The sequence below is a fragment of the Atractosteus spatula genome, chromosome 23 (genome assembly GCF_055471065.1).
Source record: "Atractosteus spatula isolate fAtrSpa1 chromosome 23, fAtrSpa1.hap1, whole genome shotgun sequence".
Taxonomy (NCBI): Eukaryota; Metazoa; Chordata; class Actinopteri; order Semionotiformes; family Lepisosteidae; genus Atractosteus; species Atractosteus spatula.
Genome location: NC_142728.1, coordinates 7,565,793 through 7,588,823, shown reverse-complemented (window position 1 = coordinate 7,588,823; position 23,031 = coordinate 7,565,793). Strand labels below are relative to the sequence as shown.

Genomic DNA, 23,031 nt, shown 5'->3' with positions numbered 1-23,031 from the left:
GGATGTGTGTGCCCTTTGATGGACTGGTGTTTTTTCCAGGGTGTACCCCTCCTTGTGCCAGTTGTCTGCCAGCTTTATCCTGTATTGAACAAATCTGTTAGAGAATGGATGTATATTTTACTGATACAATAGTTTCCCTTTACATTTTACCATATACCATATACCATATTCTCCTATAGTGTTACAACAATTCCACTGAATGCTATTTCCTTGGGTTAAGATTCAAACACAATGGCACTGGAAAACAAATACGAGTATTCTCTATGGTAAATCATATTATCATATTCAAGTGTAGCAAAGCATAGTGACAGTATGGCGATGCAACAGGCAAGTAAAGGCTAACTGGGCAAAATGTAGAGAACACAGTGCAAAAAGTACCATGCAATGTACTTTTTTTAAAGGTAAACTTTCACCAACTGATGCACAGGGCTTAAGCTGCTCTGCATCTACAATACATAATAATGTGTCAAAATGTTGTGCAAATCTGTGCTTGGAGAGAAAATTCCCTTTATTGCACTCCAGGTCTTCCAGCAGAGTAGGAAGTTAGGGATTCTAACTAACCCATCAAAGAACAGAGACAATCTCTGGAAGTTCCCGAGATCTCTGAATTAGTCCGTCAGTTTGTCCAGGATCGGGGTTTTAAAAGACCAAAAAAAGAATACCTCCCCTAGTAGCTCTCTTCTTATCATTGAGGTGTAGCTTTTTCTGCAGCTGCAGTTTTCACTGGTGCAAACTAGGTTTATTTCGGTTTGTGTGAGTGAAGGAGTGTCACCCTGAACACAGCAGACAGGGCCACAGAGGAAATGAAAATAAAGAAACTGAAGGGGAATGAAGATCTTAAAAGAGGAGAAACCATAAAACCATCAGATTCATACAGATACCAATGGCCTAGGGGAACTCCTGACAACATCCGCCAGATAGCTATTGCCAAGGTGGCTGTTCTGAGGGCTAGAAAATAAAAATGAAAGAAAGCATTAAACAATCCTTTATTGAAGGTCCTTTGAAGGAACAGCACTGCAGGTCAATGTTATTCACTACTTCCTTTAAGAATCTCATCTTTTCAGTTCTATTTTATGTCTGCTGTGATATGTTTGCTTTTTCTCTTGTGCTTTTTTCTGCATTTCGTCCCTTTTCCGTATTAAAGCCAGTCCAGAAGCAAATGTCCAATTCGTTATCAGATCCTATGCCAACAGAGCAGTTTTCAAGCGTTAATTTAGGGATCTCTGAACCTTAGTCCTACACGCACAATCCCAAATGCCGAAGGATATACAGGTAACCGTTAAATTAGAATGAACTGAGTAATATAGAGGTGATCTGAAACAGTAAAAATGAGTATTCTGCTTTAAACGTCCTTACTTCCTCATTATTTTATAAAAGCTAACCTGATCTGTGTTAATTACAATGTCACAATCCACAAGGAAGTACAGTGTCAATCCTGCTGAGCTCTCATTTGCATAGTGTCGCTTTCGGTTTTGACCACGCACGACAAAAATATACCTTTGTATGAATTTAAGCGAAACTTTATGAAATTACTTGCACATCTACCACTGATCAGATTAATTCAGTGCCATATAATAACTTTGGTAGGGCAATTTTATGTAACTCAGTAAGGTCTAAGAAAAACAATACTCAATTTAAAATATTCTCACACACCCCTCTTGTGGCTACTTAAGGTACTATCCCCTGTGCAACCTTCTCATAATTGTTTAAACAAGGTGATGGAAAAACCGGACAGAAATTAGCAAAATCTGACATATGCAACGAAAGTACTGTAGCTTACAACAAGTAAAGGATTTACATAATCATACGTCAAAGGACTGAACTATTACGTCGAAGAACAAAACAATTGCTTAATAATGCACTACAGTACTCTTTATGGAAATATAAAAGTTCACTCTCGTCACTGCAATTTAAATAGTTGTACGAGCACTACAAGTTCTACGAGTACTGTAATCGAGGCGATGGTAGCAGGGTCTGCACGAGTTATCTTCGATCAGGTTGTCAGCAGTTGTAGGACTTTGCTTGTTTTGCAAAGACAAATACATGAAGTGTTTTATTATGCGGCGATAAATAATGCGAGCCTGCCCTTCATGAAAGTGTGATGGTGCTGTGTGATGAGTCACTCCGGAAACGACTGAATGTGGTTTGAATTTATATATGTCACCAAAAGGTGCGGCAAAATTAACTTTGCAGCTATACGACTTTCGAATTTTCAAGAAATCCGGTCTAAGGTGGCCTAGAAAATGTGTCCAAAATTAGGGAATGCTGACAGACAGACCGGATGATTCTGGGATTCAGACTCTAGGTCACTAGGACATTTTTGTAATGTACGGACCTAGGCTGTAACTCCTAGCTGTAGAGTAGTGTGCATTACCCGTTGCTCTCCTGTTGACGCCACGATTGCCAGCGTTTTATACCGTAGCTCGCTTGACGATCTTAAGTTTCAAGAAACATGATATGTTTGAAGTTGCTGGTTTATTAATTACTTTTTTCTTCCCATGCGTGTGCAATGTCCAGTAAAATCGCGTTGGTCACTTTGTCACCTGGGTAGAGTACACTCTGAAATATTAACTGGTGCCTTTACACCGTTGCGACTTAAAACCACACCCACCTACTGCAGCCTTTGCAGAAGCCATTCTGATATTTTAATACCCCCGCGGGCCCAGGTGCAGTTTATGCCACATGTCACCAAACGTAAGAGGCTGTTATACAATGGATTCATCAAATATACAGTACTCCACGTTTCCACACTACAACCTCTCCATTCCAGACACTCTTGTGGCACTCTTCCGGCTCAGTTAGTGAAACCAGATCTGAACATCCAGGAACAACACGCCGCGAACACTTGACGGATTGGTCGAAGTGGAATAATAATCTGTGAAGCAAAAAATTTGCTGGCGGAAACGTTTTAGAGTAAATATCGTGCACAGGTTGGACAGCATCAACAGCTCGTAGCACTTCTGTGACTTCCTCAAAGGCTTCAGTCAGGAGCTCAACTTCCTACGGAGAGGTGTGCAATGATACTCGTTCCTAAATGCAAAATGGATTGGTTCTTTCAGCGACTCCACAGAGAATATATCTCTCAGCCCTTCTACCGTTCGGGATTTGTAATGTTTTCCCTGGTAAGATTGTGTATTTCTTATCAGTATACGATATTCTTTGCAAATCAAGTGTGAACCAATAATAACTGCACCTTAAAAAAAGTTTTTCTTTTTCTTTTTTGAGCTGCAGTAGTCAAAAACAGCTCTCAAAAAGGAGAGCTAGAACGATGAATAATACTTAAATATGCAACAGAACACTTTCCCCCCTGCGCTAAAACGAGTTATTTACCTACCTGAGAACAGTATTGCATTTTCATGAACTTTGGACGTGAGTGTGTCTCTGGCGGGGTTTTTTCACGTTCTAACATATCGTGAACAATGATTTACCTCACCGTGGTCTAATTAAAAGTCATTTGTACAATTAAATTATTTAGTCTTTCTCTTCGGATTTTAATTTGCTGATTAGAAACGCTTAATAAAACGAGTTTCCCTTGCCACACAGCCACATTACCTTAGTCTGCCATTTAGGTTATGAATTTCATAACATACAAGCTTTATGAATAATGAACAAAAGTCCCAGATGGTTTAGCCCCATATCTGATTAAAAACGGGTAATACTAACGAGAGGATTATTCATCCTGATTTTTTTTCGTTATATTTTGCTGCTATTAACCGCATTTGGAAGACGTGACAATATTGCAGATAACTAATCCCTGAAATAGCGGGCATGTAGATCATCTCAACGGGGCATTGTTGCTGCCCTGATATACAGAAACCATAATTTTGCATACAGTACGTTGTTTGACTGTTTGCAAAAGCTCTTAGCCTACGTTTTGTTGTAGTGAGCCTACGAAATCACCTTACTGAACTTTCAAGGGAGAACATTTAGTCTTGGTTTAGAGTTCGTGTCATGTGTTACAGCCTAACATCTGCCTTGAAGCGCTTTCCCGGATACACTATAGAGAAAACCACTGTGGCAACATAATAAAAATTAGAAGTGATATTTTTGCCAAATTAACAATAACATATCATAGTTCTAACACTTTACAATTACTGTTTATTTTTAATAATTACCCTGGCATGTGACGTAATGAATCATGGTATCGCTTGACACTACTGGGGGTTAATATAGTTCGTCACACAGTAGACCATAATGATTTTTCACCTGATCTGTGGGAGAAATTCAGTGTATAGTACATCAGCCTGATGACAAAACTAGGGAAGTCATAACATCACCCTGTTGGGTTTTGTTGAAGGATAAACAACAATATTATCAGCATGGTGGCACAGTGGTTAGCAATACTGTCTCACAGTGCTGGGGCTCTGGATTCAATTCTTGATCTGGGGTGCTGTTTGTGTGGAGTTTGTATGTTCTCCCCATTTTTGTGTGGGTTTCCTCTGGGTGCTCCTGTTTCCTCCCACAGTCCAAAGACATGCTGGTAGGTTAATAGGCTTCTGGGAAAATTGGCCCTGGTGTGAGTGTGTGTCTATGTCTGTGTGTCTGCCCTGTGATGGACTGGCGTCCTGTCCAGGGTGTACCCTGCCTTGCGCTCATAGCTTGCCAGGAGAGGATTGGATGAAGCAGTCAGAAAACGGACAGATGGATTATAAGACTGATGTTTTGAATCAAAACTGTTGGAATGTCCTGGTACAGAGTTTGCTTTGATGGCCTGTGTTTTGCCCTGAATTGTGTGCTAACTTAAAAAAAAAAATCTCGTCAAAGTATTTTCCCTTGTTTTTGAGGTGTACCAGAAGAACACATTTACAGTAAGTGACCGAGCTACTGTATGTGGCTGTTTATTTATTGTACCATACGTGGCTGTTTATCTTGTTTATTTGTTAAAGCTTTCCGTGATTATTTTCATTTCCTGATAGATTTCTTCAATATAGTGACTCAGTTGATATTACCTTCCCACTAAAACTGGAGTCATATTGAATGTGCTGGATACAGTTCTAATAAGGGTGGTATGGTGCAGCAGTGGCTCCAGAGGTGGGGAACTGGGTTTAATTTCTGGGGTGCTCTCTGTATCGTGTTTGTATGTTATCCCCATGTTCGTGTAGGTTTCCTCCCACAGTCTAAAGACAAACCTGGAAGGTTAATTCGCTCCTGGGAAAGCTGCCCCTTGTGTAAGATTACGCAGGTGTGTCTCTGTCTGTGCCCTGTGTTGGAGTGGTGTCCCGTCCAGGGTGTATTCTGCCTTGTGTCTATTGCTTGCCGGGATAGAAAAAGAATAAATAATAAATCATACTGATTTTCAAAATGTCATTAAAAGTGGCTAGAGGACAGTTAAACACAAGAGATATAAACTGGATTATTTGTGTAACAGAATTCCTGGAGATGTTTTTTTACCTCTCTTTTTGCACAGCCACCTTTGACTTTCATGGTGGTTGGAGTTTTTAATTAAGCCTCATTATGTGTAACCTGTCTTCCACAGCCTGGAAAGATGTATCCTAGTAAGAGACCTTTCCCAGCATAAGGTTTCACTGCCTGTTTGCAGTAAATGTGGCAGAGGAATTTTGAATGCTGGGGTGTAAATACAGTACCTTCTGTCGTGGAAATTTACCACAAGAGAGAGTTCTCACCTGAGTAAGGTCTTTATTTCAATATTGCAATATTGGGAGCCCTGCTGCTACTTTACAAGGTGCAACCAAAGACTCAATTTGTTACAAGCAGTACAGGGTTTTTATAAGATGTTGCGTTGTAAGAGAAAGCTCAGCACTTTGTCCCTTCTAAACCTTCCCCTTTCCCTAAGACAAAACAGATTACATAAAAAAAACAAAAGAAGAAGCACCACTAGATTTGTTACTTTCGGCTAATCTAATGACCCAGACAGCATATATTGTTTTGGTACATTGTCTTCTAAGGTAACCTAAACAGTGCGTTTTATTGACGCACTGTTTTCTAAAAATCTGCACGTACTGTAGCACAGCAGTTACATCCTTGAAATATATTTTCTAAAAGCACCAATATATTTTTTGCATAGCTCTCTACATTTTAGGAATCAGTTTACTTTTCAGATTTCCATTTCACTTCTCTAATGCATCATGCATCATTTTGGTAACACTCTTTTATCCTCTGCTTGGGTCTCAATATGGTTTTGAGCTGAACTTTGAATCACACTTAGTCAAAAATGAGTAAGTGTCAGACTCACAGTGAGCTAGTTGGTGTCATTAATGATTTGCAGAGCAAGAGCAAGAATTGTTGTGCTTTGCTAAGTGGGTACTTCAATCGAAACACGATAATAATAATAATTCCTTACACTTATTTAGTATATATCACAGTCTAATAATCTATTAGTTCAAATCCATTTTTGTGTGGGAAGTCTTTAGTTAGGATATTCATTCTACATAGTCATTAAGAGTTTAGGTTCATATAATATCTCTATAATGTCTAAAATAGTGACCACCTTGAAGGGTTCGCAAACTTTCAAGCATGGCTGTATATAATAATAATAATAATAATAATAATAATAATAATAATAATAATAATTGCTTACACTTATATAGCACTTTTCTGGACACTCTACTCAAAGTGCTTTACAGGTAATGGGGACTCCCCTCCACCACCACCAATGTGCAGCCCCACCTGGATGATGCGACAGCAGCCATAGTGCACCAGTACTCTCACTCCACACCAACTATCAGTGGGGAGGAGAACAGTGCAATGAAGCCAGTTCAGAGATGGGGATTATTAGGAGGCCATGATTGGTAAAGGCCAATGGGAAATTTGGCCAAGATGCCGGGGTAACACCCCTACTGTTTTCTAGAAACGCACTGGGATTTTTATTGACCAAAGAGAGTTAGAACCTCAGTTTTACATCTCATCTGAAGGACAGCGCCTTTTTATAGTATAGTGTCCCCATCACTATACTGGGACTGTAGGACCCACACAGACCGCAGGGTGAGCACCTCTTACAGCAACAAACTTAGCTTTTCCCAGGAGGCCTCCCATCCAGGTACAGGCCAAGCTCACACCTGCTGAGCTTCAGTGGGTTGCCAGTTGTGAGTTGCAGGGTGATATGGCTGCTGGCATATCCAAAGACACAATGCAAAATCTTTCTTATGCCATCTGTCCAAAGTCCTGCATTTATTAAAAACATGTTTATAAAGAACACTAAAATTGTCATAAAGACAGAACTATTTTGCTAAATGTGGTCCTCTCATTGACAGTGGTGTATCGATTATCTGAATCTAACCAAGGTGTTTGTTCGGTTTGAAAGACCCCCCAAGAACTCATTTCTAGAATCTTAACCCCACAGCTCTTTGCCACTCTTTGACCAAAATGGAAGAGCCTTAACAAACACTCAATGGATTCAGTGATTCAAAGCATGCCCAAACCAGGGAAATCCCATGGGACTGAGGTTGAACATCAGCAGAACATGCTAATCAAGGGCTTCTAGGGCTGAGATGCAAAGACTTTTTTCAGTCCTGTGGAACATATGAACAGTGATATACCGCAGCTGATGAAAGTATAGTGATATTCTTTTGTTTGTTTTCTCAGGCAATGCTGGTTTCCCTACTGGTCTTCCCAGTCTTAAAGAGCCTGAGTCTGCAGTTACATTCTGCAATTACCGGAAGCTATGTTTCAGGATACCATTCTATGGCCTTGATCAACTGCCCCAATGAACAGGTTGCTAAGGACATTGCCAGGTACATTATTTAATTTACTGTAATGTAAACTCCTTATGGATAACACAAAACCAGGACAAAACTAAATAAGGTGTGACCATTTCTGAATAATTTTTCAGTTTTTTTTTTATTTAAATGGAATGTTTTATATTTTATGGGGACATGCTAAGCCTTTCAGTGATTGTGTAAGTTGAGTATCTGTTAGCTTTCATTTTGATGTAACTTCAGTGGATCGTGTGTCAAACAGAGGTCAGGTCAGGCATGGCACTGGAGGGACAGCCCATTACAATGCGTTCGGAGACCCCCACATTGAAGAGAAACTGAAACATTGGATGTTTTTGACGTCTGCGAATAGATAACAACAAATTCTGTTTCCTTTCCAGGCTCAGCCTGTGCCAATAATTGTTCCATGAGATTTTAAAAGCATTCACATCTCCCACATCATTAAGTCTCTATTACCAGCTGTTTAACAAGCAGTGGTGTCATAATGTGCTATTTTTGAGGGTTTTGAACACTGCCTGATTAACACAGATGACAAAAAATGTGCATGTTTTATGAGAGATTTTTAAACTACTCAAGCTGTTCCCATTTGCTTTACATTTGTTTACTAAAAATGATTCCCTTTCTTTCGGTTAAGAAACTCTGTCTGCATTGCAGCCATGAGGCAAAGCACAATATGTTCACATTAAATATGCCAATCTGCTGATGACACAGGGCCAGGGGACCATGTGACTCCAGAATAGGTGTTAGTTAATCTTGCCAAAATTCAGACCGTGTGAAGAAGCCCTAAGAGGCATTGTTGCTGTGATATGTTGCAGCTGTAATCAATAATGGAGATTGGCCGACCTGCTGTGATACAATATTTACATATTTTCATATATTTATAATATTTTCATACAATAGTTTCATAGGAGCTCGTGAATGTGACTCTTACACACAGTTCCCAGGAAACCCTGAAACTATGGAACAGGATAAACTATGACCCACTGAGAAATCATGGCAAAGCAAGCATAGCGAATAAAGTTGTGAGAAATTCCTTGATATACTGCAAAATTACTATTTACATTTACTATGAAACACATATGAATGACTATTCATATTTAATATGATTAATTAGCAAGCCAAATGTGCTTTTGTGAAGCAGGCTTAATTGACTGTGCTGTGTGTGAGACAGCAGTTTAGGTGCTAAGTGTGACAGCTAATGCTACACATATACTGCACTGTACTCTTCTTAGAGGTTTTCACAATTTAGTGTACCAACTGTGGAAAATGAGGCCAAAGGAAAATTGCTAAATAAACTCTCTTCATGTGGACTAAGCAGAATTTGCAAAGCTGTGTCTACGCACAAGTTCCAAGGGCGTGAACATTTTCTACACTGTGACCTGCCCTTGTTTTCCTGTTTCCCTCAAAATAAAATTCACTCAATTGTCCCTCAAGTGTATTTAAACATAAAATCTTCATCTGATATTAGAATTTCCTCCAGGGGCTGGTCCTGATACACATTGCAACAATAATGAATTGAAAGCATATCTGCCAAGACCCATGCTGTTTACTGTAGGTTGCTGTAATGTTTCTCAAGAGTTACTGCATTTCGGTTCAGGGAAATAGTTTTGGGTTTGATTTTTGAGGGGTGCTGAGACTGGGTTAGCTGTCCAAGGTTAATCTGCTATGTATATGATGTTTATTCATTTTACAGTGTAGTTATCAAACAGAGCAAACCCTAAACTTGGCATTTTACCAAGCCTATTCATTTTCTGTTACCCAGTGACTTTAAGAGCAAACCACAAGGGCTGGAGAGAGACAGAGCTTTAGTGTGAGACTCTGGAAAATGTTTGGCCTATGTAACACTGAATCTGTATTTAAAAAAAAAAATGTAGGAGGAAGTGAAACTATGAAAAAATTCATTCCTCTTGCATTGCTGCAGCTTTTTTAATTTTACAGACAGAAGAGTAAGACAAGTAGTTTCAGTTACCAGTTTTTCTATCGGCGATATCAAAAGCCTGTTTGATATCTTTTTAAGTCTTAAATGTTTTGCCTGTAACGGCCCTGTTACAAGTGGTTAATTTGTTAAGAAAACATTTTAAATGTGATTCAACAATTTTTGGTGAGTCCTTTCTTGCTTGTATATGGTTGGAAGCAAAATGCATGTTAAAATCAGAATAACTATAAGACACACAGTTTTCCCAACCACTACTTTCAATTGAATAATTTACTATTGTCAAAGATGGGCTTTCCTGCACTTGTTCTGCTTTTCTGAAACCTCTAAGATGCTTTAGGAAAATATTTGCATATATCTGTAGAAACTGAAATTTATTTATTTTTTTGATCTGGGCAGTATTCACTCAATCCGAGAATCACACATTGCAAAACTTATAAATGCCAGATCATAGCAGGCCTTAATATAGCACTCTTACTTAATAAGCACAAGAAAAGCATTGTTTTCTGAGTTTTTTTATGAAGAAATAATCTTGTAGTTCAATATGTTGAACTACCAATTCAGTTTAAAGCAGAGAAAATAAGAAATAGTGAAGACTCTGTAACACAGAAAAGAGCAGCTGTACTACCCTAAACAGACTGAATCATTATACCAGCATCCCAGATGCGCCTCTGCAATTCATAGCAGAGATTTCAGTGTCATACAGCACAACTAATGAGGCCCTGGAAGAGCCAGGCTGCTCAATTCCTTTTTCACTGAAAGAAAAGGTCATTTCAGAAACTCTGCTATTCATCCTTTTAAATTGGCTGCCAGGAAAACTTGTTCGTCTTGCAGCAAGAATACTTAACAATAATAAATCCTTGTTAAATAAATCCTTTAATCCTTGTTTAAACTGAAAACTAAACTTATGGCCTTGCATACAATTGACTGGGAGTATCAGGTTTTTTTCCCCTCATAATTTGTGGGAACGCTTTGTAATTCAAGTTAATTCCAGAGATTATGGCAAAATATCACAGAACAGACTGAAGCAATGTTAGTATAATGGTGGTCTGCACTATCATTTCCTTATCAACCTTGTCATTTTCCACATGGCTGGGAAGGGTCAACTACAGTACTTTTAGCAACACTTAGAGATTACTATTATCTTCAGATGGCTCCACAGCCGAAATGTTGTGTTTCCTTTATTTTCAGCATGGAATCAACCCGTTACCTGTTCCTTATCTTCATTACGTCTGACTACAGCTTATTCAGTAGTTTGGTTAGGTCCTAATGAATGTGATAGAGGAACAACATATGTGAGGCTTATTTGGCTAGACTCACTTAGCTGGGAGAATGGCAGCTTGACAGTGAGGAAAGACTGCCAAAGCCCCCCTCACTATTGCCAGGACTGAGCTAGGGAGCTGTTCAAGAGTGTAAATGGAGTGGTGGGAGATGCAGTGGAGATATGCAAAGGGAAGTGCTTGGTGTGAGATTGATATACATAAGCAAGCAGAAGTGGGTGAGATTGGAATGGACTTTCCTCCTGAATATCCAATACAAACACCATATACCAGCAAATGTGCAGTAATTGCATAACCTCAGTTTAATGCACTTTTGAAACTACGTAATAAGAGATAAGATCAAATAAGCTTACTTTATTAGCCATATACAATTTCTTGCATTAGGAATTTGTATTTTCGCATACCCCAACTTGCTCTCCATGAGACTCACAGACTGGGAGAGAAGCTTGGGGTCAGAGTGCAGGGTCAGCCATTTATATGGCGCCCCTGGAGCAGTTGGGGTTAAGGGCCTTGCTCAGGGGCCCAACGGAGTAGGATTCCTCTGCCGGACACGGGATTTGAACCTTAGCCACAGAGCCAACGCTCCCCAGCATATAGATAATATTAAACTTAATTGGGCAGTTTAAGTACTTAGTCCTGTTTAAGGCATCAGAACATGAAATTAGAAAAGGCTCTGCAATCAGAAAGTTGCTCATAATAATGCATTGAATGTATTTAAATATTCTTCGTCAGGGTTATCCAGCATTCATAAGTAAGGAAAGTAAGGTCTCTTTTCTATTTTTATTTCAAATTCTACTTTATTTTGAAGTTGAATCTTTTTGCAACTTGAAATAGGCTAGTTGGTTGAGTTGTATGCTGATAAAATGTCAGCAAAAGCTCAATTCAGATTACAGATTTGAAGTGCTGCTGAACTACTGTGTGTGAAATGTGGTGAATGACAGGAAGATAATGCTTGGGCTGATTGAGTATAAACAGGATCTTCAGGATAGGACTGGACTTTTTATTTATGTGATTGCATTCACTTTATTTTCACATGTGCATATCCGACCATATTCAGTCAGGAAAATTTGGAATTGCCATTCAATCTTAAACAGCTGGTCTCCGAGACAAGAAAGAATATGAGCACCAAGCGAAAATGGACTTGCTACAGAGAATGGTACCACTGGCACAAATCAAATCTAGGACGCTGTAGGAATGAGGCAGGAGTAGTGACTGCCACATCAGTGTACAGCCTCATCGGATTCACAGAGCTTTCTAACTGGAATGGGCTCGGTAGCACTGGAACAGCGAATGATAGCAGGTTTTGTCTCACCCACCTCTGCTGTCAAATGACAGTTTTGAAAAAGAAAAGGAGTTTTGTAGGAAAGTTTGGAGGGGATGATAGCAGCAAAGTTCTCTTTCATCTCAGCTATAGTGACTGTACTCGTAATCATCCCTTAATTTCCAAACCTATGAATCTGATACGCTGGATAGACCAGATCTTCCCATGCTTAAACTCAAAATATACATTCCCAAAACTCTATTTGTTCTTGGGCGTTGCTTTTCTTTGTTTAGTGATTTTAAATTGTGATGCCTGCGTACAGTGGATCCTAGCTGCCCATTTTTTTTCCAAACAGGTTTCTTGTGAGATAAGGCTCATCTTAGCCTGTGATTAACATGCACCTTCTCGTATAAGAATGGGTTGTGACTGAGGCCCAGCTGTTCTGAAAACTTAAGCTTGCAGAGCCACAGAGGGGGTTGTCAAAGTTCAACACAAAATAAAATGATAAGCCCTTTATTGATAGCCCAGTAGAACTCACTGACATGGCTGAATGAGAGGCTTAACAGTACCAGGTGGTAATATGCCTCCTCCTAGAGCAGATTTAAAATTAAATCTGCTGAATTTAAAGGTTTTAGGGGGCTGTCGTTGTTTGTGTGGGCATTGCTATATGTGAATTGCACAGTCTGTACATTTCTAAAAGGCACTGGTATATGGAGCAGGATAAAATCATGAGTTATTAATGGTGGATACATGTTGTCAACTAAATAGTTCTTGAATAGAGCAGAAACTAAATGAAGCTAAGAGAGTAGTTAAAGACAGGAAACTCATATTGATATTGAGCAGCCAGCACACCATTTAATTAACTGATAAACACCCATATTCAATGGAGAGACCAGAAAAAGATTTTAAAAGTTACCTCCACCTAATGCACTCATGTGCAACTTGCTTTTTGCAGCTGCAGTGCTCTCCAGGTGGCCAAACATATGTACGCAGTATTACTGTGTTATTTTCAGAATAGGTCGGTATTATGAGGTGACACTCTTGTATGCGACTTTTACGTTTAGAAATAACTAACATCCATCCATTTTCTAACTGCTTCGTCCAATTCAAGATTGCATGGGAACCTGGCAAATAAAGCATGCAAAGCAGGACAGCACCCTAGATGGAAACAAATTTAAGTACAAATACATTGTTTAATCAAACCTAGAGTTTTAGGTTTAAAAAAAGAGTGTAATTATATGTATATTCTTAATTGTACTGCAAAACTACATTACATACATAACTCTCTTTCATTCTATAGTTGTGATATATAGCCAACAGCCATATCACCCTGCAACTCACAACTGGCAACCCACTGGAGCCCAGCAGGTGTCAGCCTGGTCAGTACCTGGATGGGAGACTCCTCGGAAAACTCCTTGGTTGCTGCTGGAAGAGGTGTTAGTTGGGCCAGCAGGGGGCGCTCACCCTGCGGTCCTTGTGGATCCTAATGGCCCAGTATAGTGACAGGGACACTAGACTGCAAAAAGACGCCGTCCTTCGGATGAGATGTAAAACCGAGGTCCTGACTCTCTATGGTCATTAAAAATCCCAGGGCGTTTCTCGAAAAGAGTAGGGGTATAACCCCAGCGTCCTGGCAAAATTTCCTATTGGCCCTTACCAATCATGGCCTCCTAATAATCCCCATCTATAAATTGGATACATCACTCTGTTCTCCTCCCCACTGATAGCTGATGTGTGGTGAGCGTTCTGGCGCACTATGGCTGCCGTCACATCATCCAGGTGGATGCTGCACATTGGTGGTGGTGGAGGGAAGTCCCCATTACTTGTGCTTTGAGTGGAGTGTCCAGAAAAGCGCTATATAAGTGTAAGCAATTATTATTATTATATACAGTCATGCTTGAAAGTTTGTGAGGCCATCAAGGTGGTCACTATTTTAGACATTATAGAGATATTATACAGTATGAACCTGAACTCTTAATGACTATATAGAATGAATGTCCTAACTTAAGACTTCCCACACAAAAACGGATTTGAACTCATAGATTATTAGACTGTGATATTTAACAAATCACCAGATATTCTTGTGTGCAAAAGTAAATGAATACTTGAAAAGGAAAAGTTATTTCAGTCAATAACTTGTAGCACCTCCTTTAGCAGCTATAACTTCACACAGTCGCCTCCTATAACCAATCATCAGTCTTCTGACATCTTGCTGGAGGGATTTTTTCCCACTCCTCTTTACAAAACTCCGCCAGCTCTGTGAGGTTTGAAGGATGTCTTGCATGAACAGCCCTCTTCAGGTCCTGCCACAGCATTTCAATAGGATTCAGGTCAGGCCTTTGGCTTGGCCATTCCAGGACACGGAACCTCTTCTTCCAAAGCCATTCTTTAGTGGACTTGAATGTTTAGGATCTGTGTCTTGTTGAAACATCCACATTGTGCCCAGCTTGAGTTTTCAAACTGATGGCCCGACACTCTTCTCAGGAATTCTTTGCTATTTCTCAGAAATCATGATTCCCTCACTGATGTCAAGCTGCCTGGGGCCAGAGTACAAAAAACAGCCCCATACAAGGACACTCCCACCACCATGCTTGACAGCAGGGATAAGATTTTGTTGGTGGTAGGCTGTGTTGGCTCTTCGCCAAACATGGGCCCTCTTGTTGTGCCCAGATAGTTCAATTTTGGATTAATCTGTCCAGAGAACAGACTTCCAGGACTCTTCAGGCTTGTCCAGGTGGTCTCTGGCAAACTTCAGACGGGCAGCTTTGTTCTTTTTTGACAGAAGAGGCTTCTTCCTTGCACCCCTTCCATAGATGGCATTTGTGTTCAGAGCTCTTCTTATTGTTGATCTATGCACCACTACTCCAGAGGCAGCTAAGGAGGCTTCTAGATCTCTGGATGTTATTTTAGGATGACCTTTTACCTCTTTTATTATTCTCCTTGTGGCCCTGGGTGAAATTTTAGGAGGGCGTCCACTTCCTGGCAGGGCTGCCATTGTTTTAAATGCCCTCCACTTGTATACTATTTGCCTAACATTGGATTTACGGAGTCCGAATCTTTTTGCAATGGCTTTATAACCTTGTCCAAATTGATGAGCATCCACTACTTTTTTCCTCAGTTCTGCTGATGTTTCTTTAGTTCGAGGCATGACGCTAGACTCGTAGGAAGAGTAACTGACCTGTTTTCTTGCAATTATTTGTTTTCTCCTCCCTAACATCATTTCAGACCTTCAAATTCATTGGTTATCTCAGTTAATTGGTTAACACTCTGTCATTGACCCACCTGATCCAGCTTCCCCTTGATGTAAGTCATAGAACTAAGGGTTCGCTTATTTTTTGCACCTGCACAATCTGTGTACTGTGTGTATTATTTTGCTACATGGACATTTTCTTTCAAAAGACTCCAATTGGTGAATAATTATACTTTACTTTATTAGGAAGTGACAAATTCTGATTATATATGTGTTTTGGGGCTAAAAAACCAAAAGATTTCAAATTATGCAATGGGCTCACAAACTTTCAAGCATGACCGTATCTGAAGTTTAAAGAACTGACCTACTTCAATGATTTTAAGACTTCAGTAAAGGTTAAGAGCCACTGCGTTAAAAGGACATTATAGTGTAAGTAAATTTCTAAAAATACATTTCATCAAGAGAAAAAGCTGTTGTTTCTACATTTTCCACAACCAGTATAGCATACGGTTTAGTGTGTATACACAGGTACAGTACGATAGACACTGTATAAGGAAAGATGATTTTTCAGACGTGGCTGTGAATGAGATCTGAAGAAATTTCCGGAAATAGGTTGATGACATGCTTGGGTCAATAAGTTGCTAGTAGGGCTAAAATGAGCTTGATAGGTTGAATGGTTCCCTCTCTTTTCTTTTTTATCTATGTTCACATAAACTTAGGCATGGATATATGTGTGCACAGAATCTCTATTTTGCATGACTACTGCTCAAAAGAGTACTATGAACTGGAGCTTTTTTCCTGCTCACTGCAGGGACTACATATAATAAAGCCTGTGTTGTGGTTTGTTTGGTCTTTTTTGTTTGTGTTGCGCATAGTATTGTATATTCATAGCTGTAGCACTGATCCAAGCAGATTGAAGTGATTGTATTCAATAATAAAAAAATGCAAATCAACATTTGCTTGATCCTACGCTCTTACTAATGCACGGCGTCAGTTGTGGATGAGTCACCGGTTTAATGAGGTAAATAAAGTACTTTGCGAGCTTCGGATAAGAAATAAAAAGTGAATAATTTAATGAATTGTCAATTATATTAAAATTGTATACCATATTAGGTCAATTGTGTTGACTGTTTGCACAAAGGACACTGATGCGTGGGAATCAGTCCAAAGTTAGATAAAATGTCAATTCGTAGTCTAAAAGGCTAAAGGCTAACAATACCTCTGGGATTGAATAGACGATACTTGATACCAGTTTTAACACCTGATACCCAAACATCAAAACAGAAATGCATTAACAGAGGGCTGAGTTCTTGGAACAAACATCTCAGCCATACTATTTTAACAGATAACACTGGATCCTGTAAGAAGCAAGATCAATAAGCTACTAGCAATAGTTCTCTTCTCGTTTTAACTTTTATGTCCTTATGAAAAATAAATGCATCAAAAACATTGCCATAACACTGTCTTTTTGTAACATGTTGTTACAAATACCAGTGAAGTATTGTTTTTTTCCCAAACAGCAGTGTAATACAGTATTACCTGATACCTGATACCTGATACCCAAACATCAAAACAGAAATGCATTAACAGAGGGCTGAGTTCTTGGAACAAACAGCTCAGCCATACTATTTAAACAGATAACACTGGATCCTGTAAGAAGCAAGATCAATAAGCTACTAGCAATAGTTCTCTTCTCGTTTCAACTTTTATGTCCTTATGAAAAATAAATGCATCAAAAACATTGCCATAACACTGTCTTTTTGTAACATGTTGTTACAAATACCAGTGAAGTATTGTTTTTGTTCCCAAACAGCAGTGTAATACAGTATTGAGCAACACAGGTGGGATAAATGTTTCCTAAAAGTCCTTACCTATAAGGGTTTTGCTGATGTAACATACAGTATACTGTCACTCCAGTGAAATTTAAGACTTACAGTAGATGATACGTTGAATGTTCACAAATACTAGCAGATAAATGCGTTTCATACTCATACCCGTGTCTCCAGTAAAAACTATGGAAAAAATAATAATTCTGTATGATGGATGATTCCTTTTTTCGATGCCAAAGAAATAAATCATGTGCAGATGACAAGTGCTCACTTTTTCTCTCCTAGAGCGATCATGGAGAAGAGACTTGTTGCCTGCGTGAACATTCTGCCAAAAAGCTCTTCCATGTAAGTGAAGCAATGGTTCTGTGATAAGGTTTAGCAATCGGCTATAGAGCCTTAATACTATAGTGAGAACAGTGCAGGAGCCTCTTGAATTCAATCTGTTCCCAAGGAGATCATATGACTGCCACAATAAGAATGATTTCCTGTAGTTTAAACACTCACCCAATTAAAGTATAATATGGGATAATGGAAAACAGGTTTTACAGGGCAGAATAGTTGGGAAAATGATAAATTACTTCAATTTAGTGAGACTAGACTTTGCAGGCCTATAGAGGAATTCATCCTGGACGCCCCTACTCTGATGAACAGTGCAATGGGCTCTTTAATGATCAAGAAGTCAGAACCTTGATGTAATATCTAAGACAAAGGACAGTACTTGCTACAGCAGAGTGGCCAATGTCCCCATACCTTTTGGAAATGCTGGTGCAGAAAGAAGAGTGCAACATACTGGCGCCTCCCATCTAAGGGAGGTCTCCCATCAGAGTTCTCACCAAGCCCAGCCATGCTCACTTTCTGAGAACTGACAAAATGGTAACTCTGCAATCAATCAAATCTTTAGCCCTTTGAACGTGGGAGGCGTGTGTGAACATGTTTACCCTAGTGTTAGGGTCCTGCCGGGTGATGAAAACCTGGCCCATCAGGAATTTCCAACAAAGCAGAGAAGATGGAAGCTGACTCTCTTGATCTGAGGTGATCTCATGAACAACTTAATTTTTCCTTTGTAGGTACTACTGGAAAGGTGAAATTGAAGACGCAACTGAAATTTTGGTGGTATGCTTTAAAATAATCATTAGAACCCTAAGATACATTCTTTTTTCTAATTAATTTTAAAAGCAAGAAAATTAGACTGTGAAATATGAAGGCATATTATGGATGGAGTATGCTTGATTTGTAGAAATGCAGAGAGAATGCAGCCATTTCTGTTATAACAAGTTGTGCTCCTGTAAAATCCAGCATTTTAGAAAATCACGTTATAGAAACCATTGATTCAATGGGAACTAAGTTCTTAGGAGGTAGAGAGTTCTGATTCACAATAATGATGGTATTTTCTCTATAATTAGTTTGAATGTATTACTTATTCACAATGTGTCTGTTTTTATGATAATTAAACAGAAAACAGTGGAAAAAAATCACATTACAGCAAAAATTATTGTATAAAGATCTGTACACTTATATGATGGATATGTATTATTTATTGTCGTGTTTTATTAAAGCAAAGGTTTTATTACAGCTAAACTTTGAAAGTAAATATTTCTTTTTTGTTTTCTCTAGCTTGCAAGGACAAGGACGTCCAAAATTCCAAAACTCACTGAATATGTAAGGTGAGTTATACCAGTGGAATAGTTGCTAATGTATTAAATGTACAAAAAATAGAATAGATGTTGTCCCACTCTGTCCAGTTACACTTTAAATCAATTACAGTAGTGAAAAATTACATTACTATTTTGAACAAAAAAGCAAGCCAATGATATCTTAATATTAGCATGTATGACCTAACAAGCATTATATAAAAATTCCCTTAGATGCTAGGAAATCAATGTGACACTATATAGCCTTGTTGTTTTCAAATCTGGTATCTACCTGTTGGCTTCAAGTATATCCTATCTGACTAAAATGTAGTGCCACCCACAGTGCCTCAAATGGGCTTTATAGAATCCAGCTAGCAATGGACCTGGCAGAACACTGTCCAGTTCTTTCAAGCTGTGAAATATATAAAAATTGGATTACAGTCACGGATGTATATTTCAACATTTCGCTGCTGATATGAGTGAATTACAGTGTTTTTAACTAATGAACTAATTGGATGTTCAGTAAGCTTAAAAGAGATATCTCAATCAATAAGTACAATGAAATAAATACCAGTAATCTACACTTAATAAACTACTGAATGCAATTGTTTGGTTTGATAAACAAACATTTGAAATCTGTGATACGGATCTCCTGATTCTGCATTGAACATACCATGCACACTCCTATCATTACTAAAGGAGGAGCTCAGTGTTTAGCTTCTGTGAAGGCCGTCAATTTCTTATGCTCAAAAGCACATAAAAAGACCATGTAAACTGGAGGAAGAATTGTCTTACAGGATTCCTGTTTGCAGAATATGATTTACCATACCAAGTCAAAAGCCAGAATAACACCCATTCCTGTTGGCTTTTCCCATTAACCCTTGACTTGTGTGCATTATAGGTGTATCCTGGGTGTGTAAGTTTTGTTTTCCCATGTATTGTAGCACCCTTACTGCCTGTGTGCCCAAGAGCAGCAGACAGCCCACAGGATCTGTTTTCTTTGTACCTTAAATTTCCATACTTTCCAGTGCTTTGCCACACCTCCACAGTGTGTGTCACATGTTCTTCTTGCAATCTTCCCACCTCTTTATCCTCACTGAGTCTAAAATATAGTGTCTGTAAGTGAGATTCTGAAAACCTACCAAGTTCCCGAATACATTCAACTTATGCAATGATGTCTGGATCTCCTAAAGCTCTAAGGTGTGAGACAATATTACTTTTTTCCAGATCAATCCATCCTTTTGAAGTTCCTGAAATCCTGAGCTTTCCAGTTGATCAAGGCAATCCTCTCTTCATGAGGTGGATTGACGATGCTGTACTGGATGACTGAGTTGGCAGATTTCTTTCCCATTACAAGACCTGAGTGTGAGAAGGAATTAAAGGATTAAACGGGGATTTTACTGTTTATCTGATCATCAGAATTGTAATCTCTGAGCATTCCTTGTCAGAGAAATGAATGACATCACAGTGATGTATTGTTTTGTAGCTTCTAAACAATTTATCTGATTAGCTGTTGCAGTTTCATTTTAATGAAACTTAATGAAACGTAAAATCAGCAGTTTTTTTCCTCCCTCCCATTTGGGAGTAACCAGTTTCTAACTAAGCTGGTTCATCACAGCAAGCTATGGAGAAGATGGTACAGTACAGACCCTCTGAGACAATCAACTATCAGTCAATCTGATTTTTATTCACACTGTGAAACGTGTCCATGAGAGAGTTAAAAGTATCGGAAGATACAGCTTTCAATTAAAAAAACTGCTGCAAAACTGGCTAAATTCCACTCCTAAACAGTGATTCTCTGCCAGGTCTTTTTTTAGGAATTTCTGGTCACAATCACTGGTGAGTTTAAATCTCAGATGAGATTCTGTTTCAGAGATGCTGTTTTACTCTTGAGAAAACCTCACAAAACTGATCTACTAAATGGTTCGCTGCATAAATGCATTTGCAGGTCAACAATACAAATAAGAATTTGTTCTCAGCTGACTTCAGCGAGTTAAATAAAGCATTAAATAAAAATGTGCTGTCTGGACTTGATATAGAACTCAATGTGAATTAGTTTAGTGATTATCTTAAATTATAAACAAAACTGAATCCGAGTCTACTACACAAAGCTATGTAGTATTAAATTAGAATGTACTAAATTAATTTGAGATATACTGTTTATTCCATGTCTTTTTATTCCTAGTTCATTTTTTTAGTTTAGCATTGTTTGTGTTCTCTTAAGAGGATGATTTTTGCAGAATATTTGGAAGATTGTTTTTACTACAGTACATTAATTTTAGTAATGAAAAAATAACCTCCCTTGCTTTTCAAACCAGAAAATGCGTCTCCTCTAAAAGAGGCAAAAGTTGTCAAAATTCATTTAAAAATCATTAAATGTGCATTGTTTTTTATTTTCAAACTTAACAAGTGGAAATGTTTTTTAAATAAAGAAAAAAATGGGATTTAATTTTTATGATGCGCCAATTGCAGTTTCAGTTTGATTTTCTACAAGGATAAACAATCTGTGTTTTATTTTTTCATTCATTTTTGTCCAAAGTCTTTTTTATTCTTTATGCTTAACATTTTGAGAAACACAGCAAACACACAGTAACCATTTCCTGTTTTTTTGACCCACATGAAAAACAGAATTTTCTTTGATGTGGGTCAAAACTCTAATAATACATTTAATCTAATACTAGAGGCTACAGAAGCAGTTTTGTTGAAATAGATTTGAAAGTCTTTCCAAAGGTTTGTCATTAAAAATCTACACTAAATGTGAAAACGTTGACCAGATACTTTGTTAAATAGGATTATATGACTGTAAAACCATAAAATGTCAGTTTATGAAGTAAAACACTATACAAAAATATGGTGCAACCTTTCCACTTAAGCAAGACCTCAGAGTACCATGTGACATTTTGACTACTAAGGCACAAAAAAAACACCAGCTGCTCTAGAAACAGTTCAGAGAACCTCTTCTGCGCTGATAGGCAGAACAAACTAAACCTGTTTAATTTGCAACAGAAAATACTTCCACGGGACCTTCATGTATTTAAAAATCTGAAAGGCATTGATAAAGTCAACTCTATAAACTTCTGTTGAACCAGCTGTGATACACAAACTTGAGGCCACAAGTAGAAACTATAAGCAAGATCTTTTAAAACTGAGAACAGAAAGCATTTCTTTGCACAAAGAGTTGCGGGAGGCTGGATATCACGGATGTAGGAAAGGCAAGCCGTGGAATGACCAGGAGAGCAGTAGAGACCCTATGCGTAACGGTAAAAGGGGCTTCACAACAAGAAACATGAATAATCACAGGGAACTACGAACAGGACAGAAGTAGAGCACCCTCTAGGTGTACAGGGCGTGACACTGGACCGTACCCTGGCAGAGTCATGAAATGACATTACTAGTGAAACAACAGATTGATGGGCCATATGGTCTTGTATTGCTTGAAATTTTTCTCATGGTCTAAAAATACACAGAAATGCAAAGCAAAATAGGTATAATTTTGATAATGTTTTCATCTACAGGAAAGATGCATCTTCTTGTTTCTAACTTATTCTTACCTCTAAAGAGTTGATGCTCTATAAAATAAACATCCACAAAGTGACTTTATTTAATTTTGTATCGTTAAGACGGTGTAGTTACTAAGCAACAAAACATTAAAATAGTGAATTCCACTTTTATTGTGCTAAGCTTTTGAAGAACAATTAAGATCCCTACATTGTAGGACTGAGTCATTATGTTACAGTTCCTATTAAGGAAATGTAAATGAAAGGCCAAGTGGTCATACATCAGAACAATGGTTTGAAGTTTTTAGCTTTTTTTTGCTATATTACAAACCTGTTGAGGTTTGTAAGATATAAAAGAAGAGAAAAATGTACAGACTTGAACTGTAATAAAAAGAAGTACTATGTTCAGATGTAGTTATAGTACACCTAAAACTTAGGCTTTTTTCAATTGTATTATTTATTTTAGCCCTGCTGTTGTGGAGGTTGAGAAGATACAGAATGTCCTTATTATAGGCAAACTGCCCTGTCCATGGGAAATGAATTAGATGGTCAATTTGCAGTCAGGGACAATCAGGCCCATAACCTTCCTCTATAACAATGATGCAGAGCCTTGGGGCTTGAGTGCCATAGGGCGTTATGGTGTATGATCCACTTGAGCAACTGAAGCAGCTGTTGGCTGCTTGAACTGAAGAACCAGAGAGAGAGAACTTGATTTCCATGTCGATTTAAACAGATAC

The 23,031-nt window shown here is 38.4% G+C and overlaps 1 protein-coding gene across 1 annotated transcript; it reads left to right on the top strand.

Moving 5' to 3' along the window:
• Positions 1-2,933: 2,933 nt before the first annotated feature.
• LOC148816099 (protein CutA homolog) lies at positions 2,934-21,263 on the top strand. Its single transcript, XM_088940582.1, has 6 exons — positions 2,934-3,122; positions 7,543-7,691; positions 17,452-17,511; positions 18,234-18,279; positions 18,781-18,830; positions 20,025-21,263. The coding sequence occupies exons 1-6, from the start codon at positions 3,018-3,020 to the stop codon at positions 20,125-20,127; spliced, it is 513 nt and encodes a 170-aa protein (XP_088796708.1). The 5' UTR covers positions 2,934-3,017; the 3' UTR covers positions 20,128-21,263.
• Positions 21,264-23,031: the final 1,768 nt, after the last annotated feature.